This window comes from Rhinopithecus bieti, unplaced genomic scaffold, assembly GCF_001698545.2.
Source record: "Rhinopithecus bieti isolate Rb0 unplaced genomic scaffold, ASM169854v2 scaffold_9981, whole genome shotgun sequence".
In the NCBI taxonomy this organism is placed as follows: domain Eukaryota; kingdom Metazoa; phylum Chordata; class Mammalia; order Primates; family Cercopithecidae; genus Rhinopithecus; species Rhinopithecus bieti.
In genome coordinates, this window is record NW_016806838.1 from 5,432,778 (window position 1) to 5,443,877 (window position 11,100).

The 11,100-nt window shown below is 55.6% G+C and overlaps 1 protein-coding gene across 4 annotated transcripts in view; it reads right to left on the minus strand.

The window, feature by feature from the left end:
* MDFI (MyoD family inhibitor) overlaps nucleotides 1-6,454 on the minus strand; it is an 18,591-nt gene extending 12,137 nt beyond the window's left edge. For 2 of the 4 annotated variants that reach the window (XM_017878280.1, XM_017878279.1), the window contains exons 1-2: nucleotides 6,373-6,454; nucleotides 4,825-4,911 (exon numbers count right to left, since the gene is read on the minus strand). In XM_017878280.1, the coding sequence (XP_017733769.1) occupies nucleotides 4,825-4,854 (30 nt within the window). In that variant the 5' untranslated portion in view covers nucleotides 4,855-4,911; nucleotides 6,373-6,454. Of the gene's footprint in view, nucleotides 1-4,824; nucleotides 4,912-4,996; nucleotides 5,209-6,372 lie in introns of those variants that run through there. The other 2 variants (XM_017878278.1, XM_017878281.1) reach the window with 2 other exon arrangements.
* Between the last annotated feature and the right edge of the window lie 4,646 nt (nucleotides 6,455-11,100).

Here is an 11,100-nt window from a genome sequence, read left to right on the forward strand (position 1 = left end):
CTTCCCTCCCTCCCTCCCTCCCTCCCTTCCTCCCTCCCTTCCTTCCTTCCTTCCTTCCTGTGCTGTGTGGTTTAACATTTATTAAGCACCTGTGAAACACCCAGCAATAGGACAAGCACTCGGTATACCCGAGTGAGAAAGACCAGCTCACTGCCTCGGAGTTCTCGGTCGGGGAGGGGTGGGCTGGTGGCTCTTATATACACAGAGGTGCAAGAGTTACAGTGGGGCATCTGGAAGAATGCTAGAAGCACAGAAGACGGGCACCTAGCCCAGATGGGTGAGTGTGGCTAGCAGGCTTCCTGGGACTGGCAATACTCACACTGAGTCTTGACCAATCAGCAGCACAGAGGGGGAGTTTTGAGAAGAGCAGCAGGAATCAAGACCCCGGAGTGAGCCACTACAGTGTGAGCAAGGAAGCCACATGCTCCGAGGTGGTGTTGAGGCCGGGAAGCCTAGAATGATAGCTGGGGCATGACAGGCCTTCTGGTCACTTCCCAGGCTTCCTGCTGAGGTCACTAGGGCTCACAGAGGTGACACTGTGACTCCTATGGTAGAGAGAGCCTGGACTTCTGCTCCCTGCCCTGCTCCCCCTCCTCCCCACAGTGTTAGAGAGGGAGGAAGGTGAGGAAGAGGGTTTAAGGAGCCTGGAGTTCACATCTCCACCCGCCTTACCCAAAGCATCTCCGTTCTCTGGGCAGCCTCTCCTGACAGTCACCTATAGGGCTGGTGACCTTGGATCTGGTGGGAACAGGAAATGATAGAGTGCAGACCGAGGCCCGAGGAGGCCCATTCTGCAGGAAGCCTACCAGGCATCAGACCACGGAGGAAAAATGAGGAAGAAAAGAAAACCAAGTCCAATAATCCTGACCTGGAGACACACAGAGGGACAGAGAAACTCCGGAGCCAGGAGGGGCTGCAGTGGGGACCCAGCAAACCAGCACTGAGGGCGGAAGAGGGAGCTGTGCCAAGTATCCAGAGACAGGGAAGCAGAAGGAAAAGGAAGAAGCAGCTGCAGGAAGACCTGGTCTGCAGAGGAGACACGGCCCGGGTGGCCCAGACCCCTAGGTGTGGACTGAGAAGCAGCTCCTGTTTGGAACAGATGGAGCAGAGGGGAAAAGAGCCCAGTTTTCCATTCTGTAACCAAGAGACACCGCTGTCCAGCCACACACAGGGGAGAAAGTTCTGGAGGGTGGAAGTGTGGGGTGGGCAGGAGGCAAGGGGGTGGCCGGCAAAGGCGAAGGAGGCCCCCTGTGTGGATGTGCAATTCATGTTCTGTAGAAGGTGCCTGCCAAGGGAGTGAGTGGATGGGGCTGAAGTCCTTGCCCTCCTAGTAGGTGCCATCTGCTCACCCAACTGCACACCTGTTCCATCTGACCAAGGGGGCACCTTTTTCTAATCTGCACTGGGTGCCACACATGCTGATGGCATCTCCGAGTGGAAGCCCACAGCCCTGTACCCCTCCTCTCAAGGGTGGCTATCTACAAAGGGGAGATAGGGAAAGGCAACAGCCCCTTTGCTTCAACACGCTCCCATTCCTGACACGGGATAAGATTCTGGTAAATGCCTGGAGCTCTGGAAAGACAGCCGGCCCCAGAAGGGAGTGGGAGAGTCATGTTTAAATGCATGTGAGCCCAAGAGGAAAGGCTGAGACTCACATGCTCAGCGAGGACTCTGCGGGCTCTCTCCGCCTGCCATCCACCAAGTTGAGGGGTGGTCCTGGACAAACAGGGAGTAGGGGGGAACCTCTTTCAGGTGGGATGGGTTCAAGCCTGGACAGTGCCCATGGGAGTGCCAGCCAAAACATCCCTGGCTGGTGTGGAGAGAGGCCTGTTCCAGAGCTCCATTGCCTGGTGCCTTAAGTTTAGCTCTCGTCACTGTCTTTGTCACTGTCTTTGTGGACCGTGGATCTGGGCTTCCCTCTTGGAACTCTGATCATCTCTGGAGAGGGAAGGCCAGAACCTCATATGGTCAAAGAGTGGTGGCTGGAACCCCGTACTTCAGTCTTTCCTTGGCTTGGCATTCAAGGCCTCAGTCTGGACCTTCAATCTGTCAAGGTACCAGGATCCCGTGTTCCAGGCAGACTGGCCTCTCCATGGTGTGGGCCATTGCCGGATCTTCTGACCAGTCCACCCATGCTTATATTGTTCCTGTTGACCAGAAGGTCCTATCCCTCCCGCTCTCCAAGCCCAACTCATCCTGCTCAAACTTCCCCTCTTCCTCTAGACAGCTTTCTCTGACCCAGTTGCTGAGAACTTAGTTCCAGTGTCCCCTCTTGTTAATTATAATTTGTTAGTGAAGTCCTGGCTTCCCAACCAGACTACAGCCCTCCCAACTCACTCCCTTGGAGTGGTGTCCATACTCATCTTTGCATCCCCAGGGGGCACTTGGTAAATGCCTATTGGGGAGTACTTTCTGGAGTTTGGAATGCCCCTGTCAGGGGAAGGAGAAAGAAAGGGCTGAAGACTAGCGGTGGCATCTGGACCTGACCCCCAAGAAAGTCAGAGAGGGTGGACTCCTCTGATACACACATGGTGAATGTGAATCCGATGGTCACAGTCCCAGGCCACCAAGCTGAGAACTAAAGAGGGCCTGAGCTGGCCAGTTAGGCTGGGACAAGTTGGTTTTATTTTAGGTCTGAAGGCTCCAAATCCCCAGGAAATTCAATTTAGAACCATGAACAGGAATGTGGCGCCCCAGTGCTGGGCAAAAATGTGCCTGTGGGCTAGGGAGCCAGGCTCCCGGGGCTCTCAGGGGTGGGTGGGGAGGAGGCCACTAGCAGAGCCAAGTGTGTGGGGGCTTGGCCACCTGCCCCTACCAGATCTGCCCTGAGTCCCCTTGTGCCCTGTCTGCACCTGGGGCGGCTGAGGGAGGGGACTGACTTGCTCCTTGGCTGTCCTGCCAGCAGGGCCCCTGTGGCAGTGCTGTGGCCTTGCTGTTCTGTCAGCACTCAGGGAGTAAAGCGTGGGGGATTCTGGTCTCACATTCAGGCGTCTGTGGGGTTTTGGCTGGGTCTCCTGCGGTTTGGGCTTCCTGGGCAGCAGGCTCATTCTCCCAAGGCGGTGGCAGAGCAAAGCCTTGAGTTATGAAAGCCGCATTGTCTGGCCCAGCCCAGGCTGGGGAGGGGGTCTGCTGGGGCACTGGGGGGCCTCAAGTTACAGCCCAGGGCTTAACCCTCCCAGTTGCCCACCCTGGCCCGGGTTCTGTGCAGTTAGCCCTCTCCTCTTGCGCTGGAGTTGAGAATGGCTTCCACAAGGAAGGGGATCTTGGAAGGAGGTAGTGGAGGGAGAGCAGAGAAAATGGATAAGGGGAGGGAGAAAGCTGGAAAGAGTCAGAGGACGGGAGAGCATGAGGCTGAGGAAGGGAGGAGGCAGGAGGGAGGCCCAGTGGGACAGGGAAGGTTCCCAGACACAGAGAAGGACCCTTCCAAGTGCCCTGCCCCCAGCTGTCCCTCTGGGCTGAAGGAGTCCAGTTCTTGGAGGCCCTCATCCCTCAGAAGGCCCCACTGCGGGGGCCCCACAGAGACTGCAGGGAATTTGAGGCTTGGCCAAGATGGGCTGCAGACACATTGGCCTCATCTATGTGCTGGCTGTTGGCCAGACATCTTCCACTTGTCCTCACTCTGGTTTAGAGGACCCCCCCCCCCACCTCCACAACTAGGCGTCCATACCAAATAGGTGGGGAGCGGAGAGGGGCCTCCTCCAACAGGCAGGCAGGACGGCCACGAGGACGCATGTGGAGGCTGAGGCCAGAGAAGGGAAGGAGCTTGTACAAGGCAAGGCAGGGAGTTGGTGTCAGAGGTTCAGGAGCAGACCTTCATTATTCAGAGTCAAAGATGGGAAAGGGGGAATGGGGCTGGTGGGGAGGAAGGCAACGACTTAGACAGTGGAGATTCCAATTATTAAAGCCGGGTCCACACTCCTGCACGCGGTTCCCCTGGCCCTGAACACATCCCAGAGGTTCCTGACTTCTCCCTGACCCGGACTTCCATTTGGGAGCTTCGGCTTAGGCACCTGGCCAGTGAGGAGAAGGGACTGAGAACCAGGGCCGGGGATGCCCCTATCCCAAACCTCTTCAGGGAGTCACAAACCGTCCTTGTCTTGAGAGGCTCCCCCAGGAATCGCGGGTAGGTTACAGACCGCGCCAGGCGTGGGACGGGGCATTTCACTCGGGCTGTAGACACTGGGTTGGGGTGCGTGTGTGTGCACAGGGCAGGGGCAGCGGGTCTGGCCGGCACGAGAGGGAAGGAAGGCGAGGGAGAAGGGATGGCAAGAAAGAGGGGAGGGGCCGGTCCTGCAGCCGCTCGCGGCAGACAAAAGTTTTCGGGAAGCACTGGGCTCTGGTTGAGCTGGGGGAAGGGAAGTAGAGAAAGATTCAGACAACGCCCCTCCCCACACCAGGCCCCCACAAATATTTACACAGTGGGCAGAAACGGTTGAGACACAAATCCCAGACGGGCAGACAGACACCGCGGAGTGTGTGTGCGCGCGCGCGCGCGCGTGTGTGTGTGCGCGTGTGTGTGTGTGTGCGCGCGTGTGTGTGTGTGTGTGCGCGCGCGCGCGCGTGTGTGTGTGTCTGGTGTCGGGAGTTGCGGGGATTTGGAGCCAACTTGGCACAGCCGCAGCCTCTGTTCAGGGCCCTGCCTCCCTCGCCCAGCCCCCTACTCTCCTTGGAGCAAGTCCTCAAACCCAGACTTTTAGTCCCTACCCCCACCAAGCTCCCCGGAGTCGTCTCCCCGCGTCTGGGGACGGAGGGGAGAACTAATAACTGGCCCCTTCAACCGCCCACCCTCCCCTGTCCAGCTTCGCTCGCCACTCCCGGTCCTACCTGGGCCCGGGGCTGCGCTGGGGGCTCCATGGGGCGCGTCGCAGCCAGAGGAGCGCTGGCCGCTCACCTGGTACATCGGCCCCGGACCTGCAGAAAACAGGGCTCAGCGGGCGGGGCCGGGGCGGGCAGGGGGCGATTCCCCCGCAGATGCGCGCCTCCCACGTCCACTCACTCGTGCGAGCCGCGCTACGCTCTCTTCCAGTCGGATCCCCTCGCGGGGCCCGCCATGCGCGCCTGCTCCGGGCGCCACCGCCCAGGTCCCGCTCGCTCCCGGGTGCTCGCTTGGCGCCCCCTCCCCGTTCACTCGCTGCTTTCTCCCATTTCGGCGCCAGCTCACGCCGTTCGCCCCTTCCTTCTTCCTTCTCTCCCTCCAGCCCCCCTCGCTCCTCCCCTACTGCCTCTCCCCTCCCCTCTTCCCTGGCCCACCCTCTCCCCGCCCCCTCCTCGCCTTCCCAGTCGCCCCTCTGCGGGTCCCCTCCCCCGCGCAGGGCTTGGCCCAGCCCGGAGCCGGACACGTCTGTCCGCGGGGCGCCCGAGGCCCGAGCCCCCACAGGAAGCAGGCTGGGCGCGCTTCCTCCGCGCTCTCGGAGCGGGGCCTCAGTCTCCCCAAATCCCTGCCCTCTGAGGCCCGGAGCCCCGTGGACTGCACGTTTTCCTTTGCCTGTCCAAAGTCTGTAAAAGTTTCTGGAAAATCAGGAGAGAGAAACCTCAACCACTTGGTGCAACTGTCTGAATAATTGCGGCCTCCAAATCTCTTTGCCCCAAAGATGGGCGCGATCAAGTTCCTCAGTCACCTTTTGCCCACCCCCTCAGTCTCCGCCCGGGGTCCTAAGCCAGGGACCAGGATCTGGGCTCCCAGGCCACCCGCCCACGCCGCCAGAGTTGTCTGTCCGGGAAATCCGGTTAGTGACCAACCAGCCTCCCCTGTGCCGCAGCAGCCCAGAGCATCCCCGACCCTCCTGCCCCTACCAGCTGTGCGTCAGAAATGTGTGTCAGAAAACCGACTTTGGGGGCAAAGAGAGGTCCTCCGAATTCAGCCCTTCTTTGGGATCCAGACTGGAATCCGAGGGCTTCTAAGATGTGGGTTCGGGGAGAAAGGGGAGGGAGGGAGCCTCTCCCGGTGGGGCCAGCCGGGCGGCGCGTATGGATGGTGAGCCCTGGTGGTAGGAAGGAGCCGCTGCCAGGCAATCCGAGAGGGTTCAGGGACCCTCAGCGCGACCTCGGAACCTGGTCCCCGAGAATGGGGAAGACCTTGGAGCCTGCGGCTCTCCAGGTGGGGCTGGGCGGACCCGTGGGATGATGCTCAGGTGGGGCAGCGCCCTGGGGTGACAGCGTCTCGGCCACACTTGTCTAGGGCAGCCTAGAGGCCGCGTCTGGGCTCCCCGCCACGAGGGCCAGTGAGCACACTGGAAGGCAGCGGCGGCACCAGGCCACCTTTTCTAGTGCGGGGTCTAGCCGGGTCTAGAAGTGGGGAGCTGGGACGTAGGAGGCCGGGCGTCCCAGCTCCGCATTTCTGGGACTCTCCCAGCCTCCATACTCGCTACTTACGGCTATCGCAGGTCCTCGGGGCGCCGTCGGGGCCAAGATCGGGATGGCCCCTACGGCGCCGGCAGCGCTTTCAGCACCCGCGGCCACGTCCTAGCGATGGGCTGGGGTGGTGGGAGGAAGGTGGGGCGGGACGGGAAGAGAGTGTTCCGCCCCCCAGGCCGGGCTGCTAGCTGCGGGGGCCTGTCTTAGTGCCCCGGGAGCCGGCCGGGATCCGGCTGCTGTCCGGGAGCTTTGGAGAGCTGAGCCAACTCCCCCTTCCTGGCACGGGCTGAGTCACCCGGACGCGACGCGCCAGCGCCTGGGCCTGACGGCTGCTGCATTCTTACCTGCTTACCTGGACGCGCACGCTGGGCCTCACCCATCTCCAAAGGCAATCCTCACCGCCTCTCTCCTTTTCTTCCCGCGCATAGGGCCCCCTCCCAAACCCCAGTCCTCAAGTGCTACACCCCTCGCCCTGCTTTCTCAGTCTCAATCCAGGGCCCTTAAACTCTGCATCAGCTCAGTCCTGGAGCCTTACGGTTTCAAGTCGCCTGCTTGATCTCAAAAGCCCTCAGAATCTGGCCCAGTACTAATGTCTATTTTGTTGGAAATGTAAATTATGCTTTAAATTTAATCCCACATGCTGGTTATACAGGTGTGCTCATTTTCTAAGGATGCAGCAAGCTGAACATTTATGATGCAGGCACTTGTTTGTATGACTATTATACTCGAATAAAAAGTTTTTAAAATCAACACATTAAAATCAACATTCCAGTTCAGAGCATGATAGGGTATGATGGCCAGGCCTGAGGCCTGGCATGGGAGCTCAGATTCCAGACCCACCATCTACTATACTTCTTTGGGGAAATCCCTTTGCCTCTCAGCCTCAGGAGGGATGAGCACTGGGGCCCAGGACCAGGACTGGGGTGAGGTAAGTGAGACACTCACCTGGTGTGCAAGATTTTGGGGATGCCAAGATAAGGAATTTTTTTTTTTTTTTTTTTTGGAGGCAGGATTTGGCTCTGTCGGCCAGGTTGGAGTGCAGTAGTGAGGTCTCAGCTCATTACAGTCTCCACCTCCCAGATTAAAGCAGCTGGGACTACAGGTGCTTGCCACCACACCTGGCTAATTTTTTTAGTTTTAGTAGAGATGGGGTTTTACCATTTGGCCAGGCTGGTCTGGAACTCCTGACCTCAAGTGATCTGCCTGCCTTGGCCTCTCAAAGTGCTGAGATTACAGGCATGAGCCACCATGCCCAGCCTGATAAGGAATATTTTAAGGCAATATTTTAATATACCAAATGGGCAAACTATAGCTCTTTGGGCCAGCTGCCTTGTTTTGTAAATAAAGTTTTATTGGAAACAGGACCAGGATTAAGGTAATTAATCATGCAAGTTCAGGGTCAGATCCTGTCTTTATCTAAAACATTGTCATTTTGTTCATCATAGACTTTTTGGCATTAATTTGGATTTGTATATGTATTACAGGGAAATATTGTTTTATCTTAATAACTGAGTTTTTTGATGCCCCCTTAAGTTTTGCACCTGAGCCAAGTGCCTCATTCACTCCAGGTTTCACATGCCTCACCTTACTGTCTCTTTCTGAAGGACCTGTCCAGGAAGCCAGGGTAAATGAGGGGAGATCAAAGGTGTTCCCCCACCCAACACTCACGCATACACATATGCACAGCACCAAGTGGGCTCTGCACCCAAGCCCAGGCCCAACTTCCCCAGGACCCGCTGATCAGTTCAGAATAAAGTGCAAAGTCCCTCAGTCTCCATGAGCTGGGCCCCACCTGCCTTGGCCCTCATCTCCCCTTACTTATTCCCTGCCAGCCATGCTACTTCCTTTTTTCGGTTAATTTGCCAAGCACCTTCTCGCCTCAGGGCCTTTGCCCTTGCTCTTCCCTCTGCCCAGAATGTGCATCTCCTAGATACCCACATGGGCCCTTTCCTCATTTCCTCTGTTTATGTCAGCTTCTAAGAGAGGCCATCCCAGACTTCTCACTCTCTGCCCCCAACACCATTTTATTACTCTACCCAGATTTTTTCACCACTTGGCCTATTCTGTATTTGCTCATCTGTTGGTAGAGTGAAAGGTCCCTGAGAACAGGGACTGGCTTGTCTGCTAGTGTATTCCCTAGAGATGTGTCTGCCACAGAGAGTACAATACATTTTCCAGTTTCACATGTTGGAAAACAGAGGCCAGAGAGGGGAAGAAGCTAATGCAAGTCATGTAGCGAGTTAGTGGCAAAACCTTACTGAATCCCAGCTTTCCAGATTCCCACCTCAGTATTCTTTCCTGCCCTCCAGGGCTTATTCCCCACTTTCCACCCCAGAGCCTTCCAGGCAACAAAGGGGACAGAATTGCCTTGCATGGGCTCTGCCCCCACAATACCCTTCAAAGTGGAGCAGGCCAGTGCACAACTCCTCCCTTGCAGTCCATTCCACTTGACCACAAGGTCTGGCCCAGCTCCAGTCTCTGGCACCCACCCCTCCTCAGTGGCCAGCAGAACGCACAGCTCTTCCCCAACTTCCGGTCTCTGGCAGAGGGCCAGTCTGCTGGGCTGGCTTCTGCAGCTGGACCACAGCTGTGGTCTCAGCGCCTGGAGAATGGGGTCAGGACACTGGGAGAATGGGACCCTCCCAGAAGAGGGATGTATAAATTGGGGTGTGTTTGTGTGGGGCAAGGAGAAACTGATGGGTAGGGATTAGGAGTCCCCAGCTCTTTCTTTCTACCCCCATCCCGATGGGCACTGAGCAGAGAATGGGGGTCTAACCTTCCCCCTTCCTGAAGAAAAGGGTGTGCAATAGGATGAAGGGTGCCCTGGGCCCCATGCCTGATTCTAGCCCTCCCTGCTACCTCTGGTGATGGAGGATGATGGTGGTGTGTCAGTTTCAGTGGTCATGTGTTGAGCATGTTCTGTATGACGAGTCTTTGCCAGATACTTCTAGATTTGTTATTTCCTTTAATGCCTACAACAGTCAGCATAGTTATTATCCCCATTTTACAGATGAGGCAACTGAGGTACAGAGAGGTGATGTGAAGAGACTTGCCCACTAGTAATGGGTGGAGCTGGGACTTGGACCATGTTTTCTGAAGCCAAATGCAGCACTCATCCCAATCCCAGGCATGGCCTTCAGCGTGTAGAAAGGACTGTGATGTTTTCTTCCATGTGCTGCCCCCCTCCCCAAGCTGCTTGCTGAAGATAGGGACATGGTCCTCTGCATCCCTCCTCTGTCTCATTGTGTTGGGGTACCGGGAACTTGGCAGGGTATGTGGGAAGAATGGGGCTTGGATTTGTGTCATGAAGACCAAATTTGCATCCTGGCTTAGTCACTTCTACCGCCCTATGTGATTTTGGGCAAATCACTTGAACTCTCCAAGCCTTTAGTTCTCCTGTTTAAATGTGGCAAAGTCGTTGGCTGTCAGCAAATGGGAACTCTTGCCTGCCACGTCCCTCCCCAGTACTCACCCTGTGGCGAGGGAGGGAAGCTTCAGAGGGCAACATTTCTGTTGTCCTGAGTTTTATTTACAAACCCTTACATCATACTTACGGTGCAACAGGTACAGTTCACAGCTTTTTATATGCATTAACCAATACATTTAATTTAATTTAATTTATTTATTTTGAGGCCTTGTCTCAATGAGTTGTAGCTGGGACTACAGGGGCATGCCACCATGTCTGGCTAATTTTATTTTATTTTACTTTATTTTTGTAGAGATAGAGTCTCACTTAGTTGTCCAGGCTGGTCTCAAACTCCTGGCCTCAAACAGTCCTCCTGCCTTAACCTCCCAAAATGCACAGATTATAGGCCATTTCAACAATTTTTAAGTGTACAATTCAGTGGCAATAATTATATCACAATGTTGTGCAAACAGCACTACCGTCTACTTCCAAAGCTTTTTACCACCTCAAACAGAAGCTGTAACTATTAAGCAATAACTCCTTCTATCAATTTCTTAGGTCTGTCATGACAAAGTACCAAAAACTGGGTGGTATAAACTAACAGCAATTTGTTATTGTCTGATAGAGTTGGAGGCTAGAAGTTCAAAATGAAGCTGTGGGCAGGGCTGTGCTCTCCCTGACAGCTCTGGGGGAGAAGACTTCCTTGTCTCTCCTAGCTTCTGGGGCTTGCCAGCACTCCTGGAAACTCCTTGGTTTGTGGATGCATTGCTCCAGTCACACAGCTGTCTCTCCCTGTGTGTCCTCACATCAGTGTCCCTCTATACATGTCTGTGTCTGAGTCCACATTTTTTTTTTTTTTTTTTTGAGATGGGGTCTCTGTTGCCCAGGTTGGAGTGCAGTGGCGTGATTTCCAATCACTGCAACCTCTCTGCCTCCCAGGCTCAAGCGATCCTCCCACCTCAGCCTCCTGAGCAGTTGGGATTGCAAGCATGCACCACCACCCCTGGCTAACTTTTGTATTTTTAGTAGATACGGGGTTTCGCCATGTTGCCCAGGCTGGTCTTGAACTCCTGAGCTCAGGAGATCTACCCGCCTCAGCCTCCCAAAGTTCTGGGATTGCAGGCGTGAGTCACCATGCCCGTAAAAATGTGGTGTCCACATTTTTATAAGGACACCAGTCATATTGAATTAGGGATCATATTAAACTGGTTAAATCTGCAAGGACTCTATTTCCAAATAAGGTCACATTCTGAGGTACTGGAAGGCAGGACTTCAGCATATCTTTTGGGGGTACACAATTCGATCCATAACACTCCCCAGAAAAAGCTGGATCAAAGTAG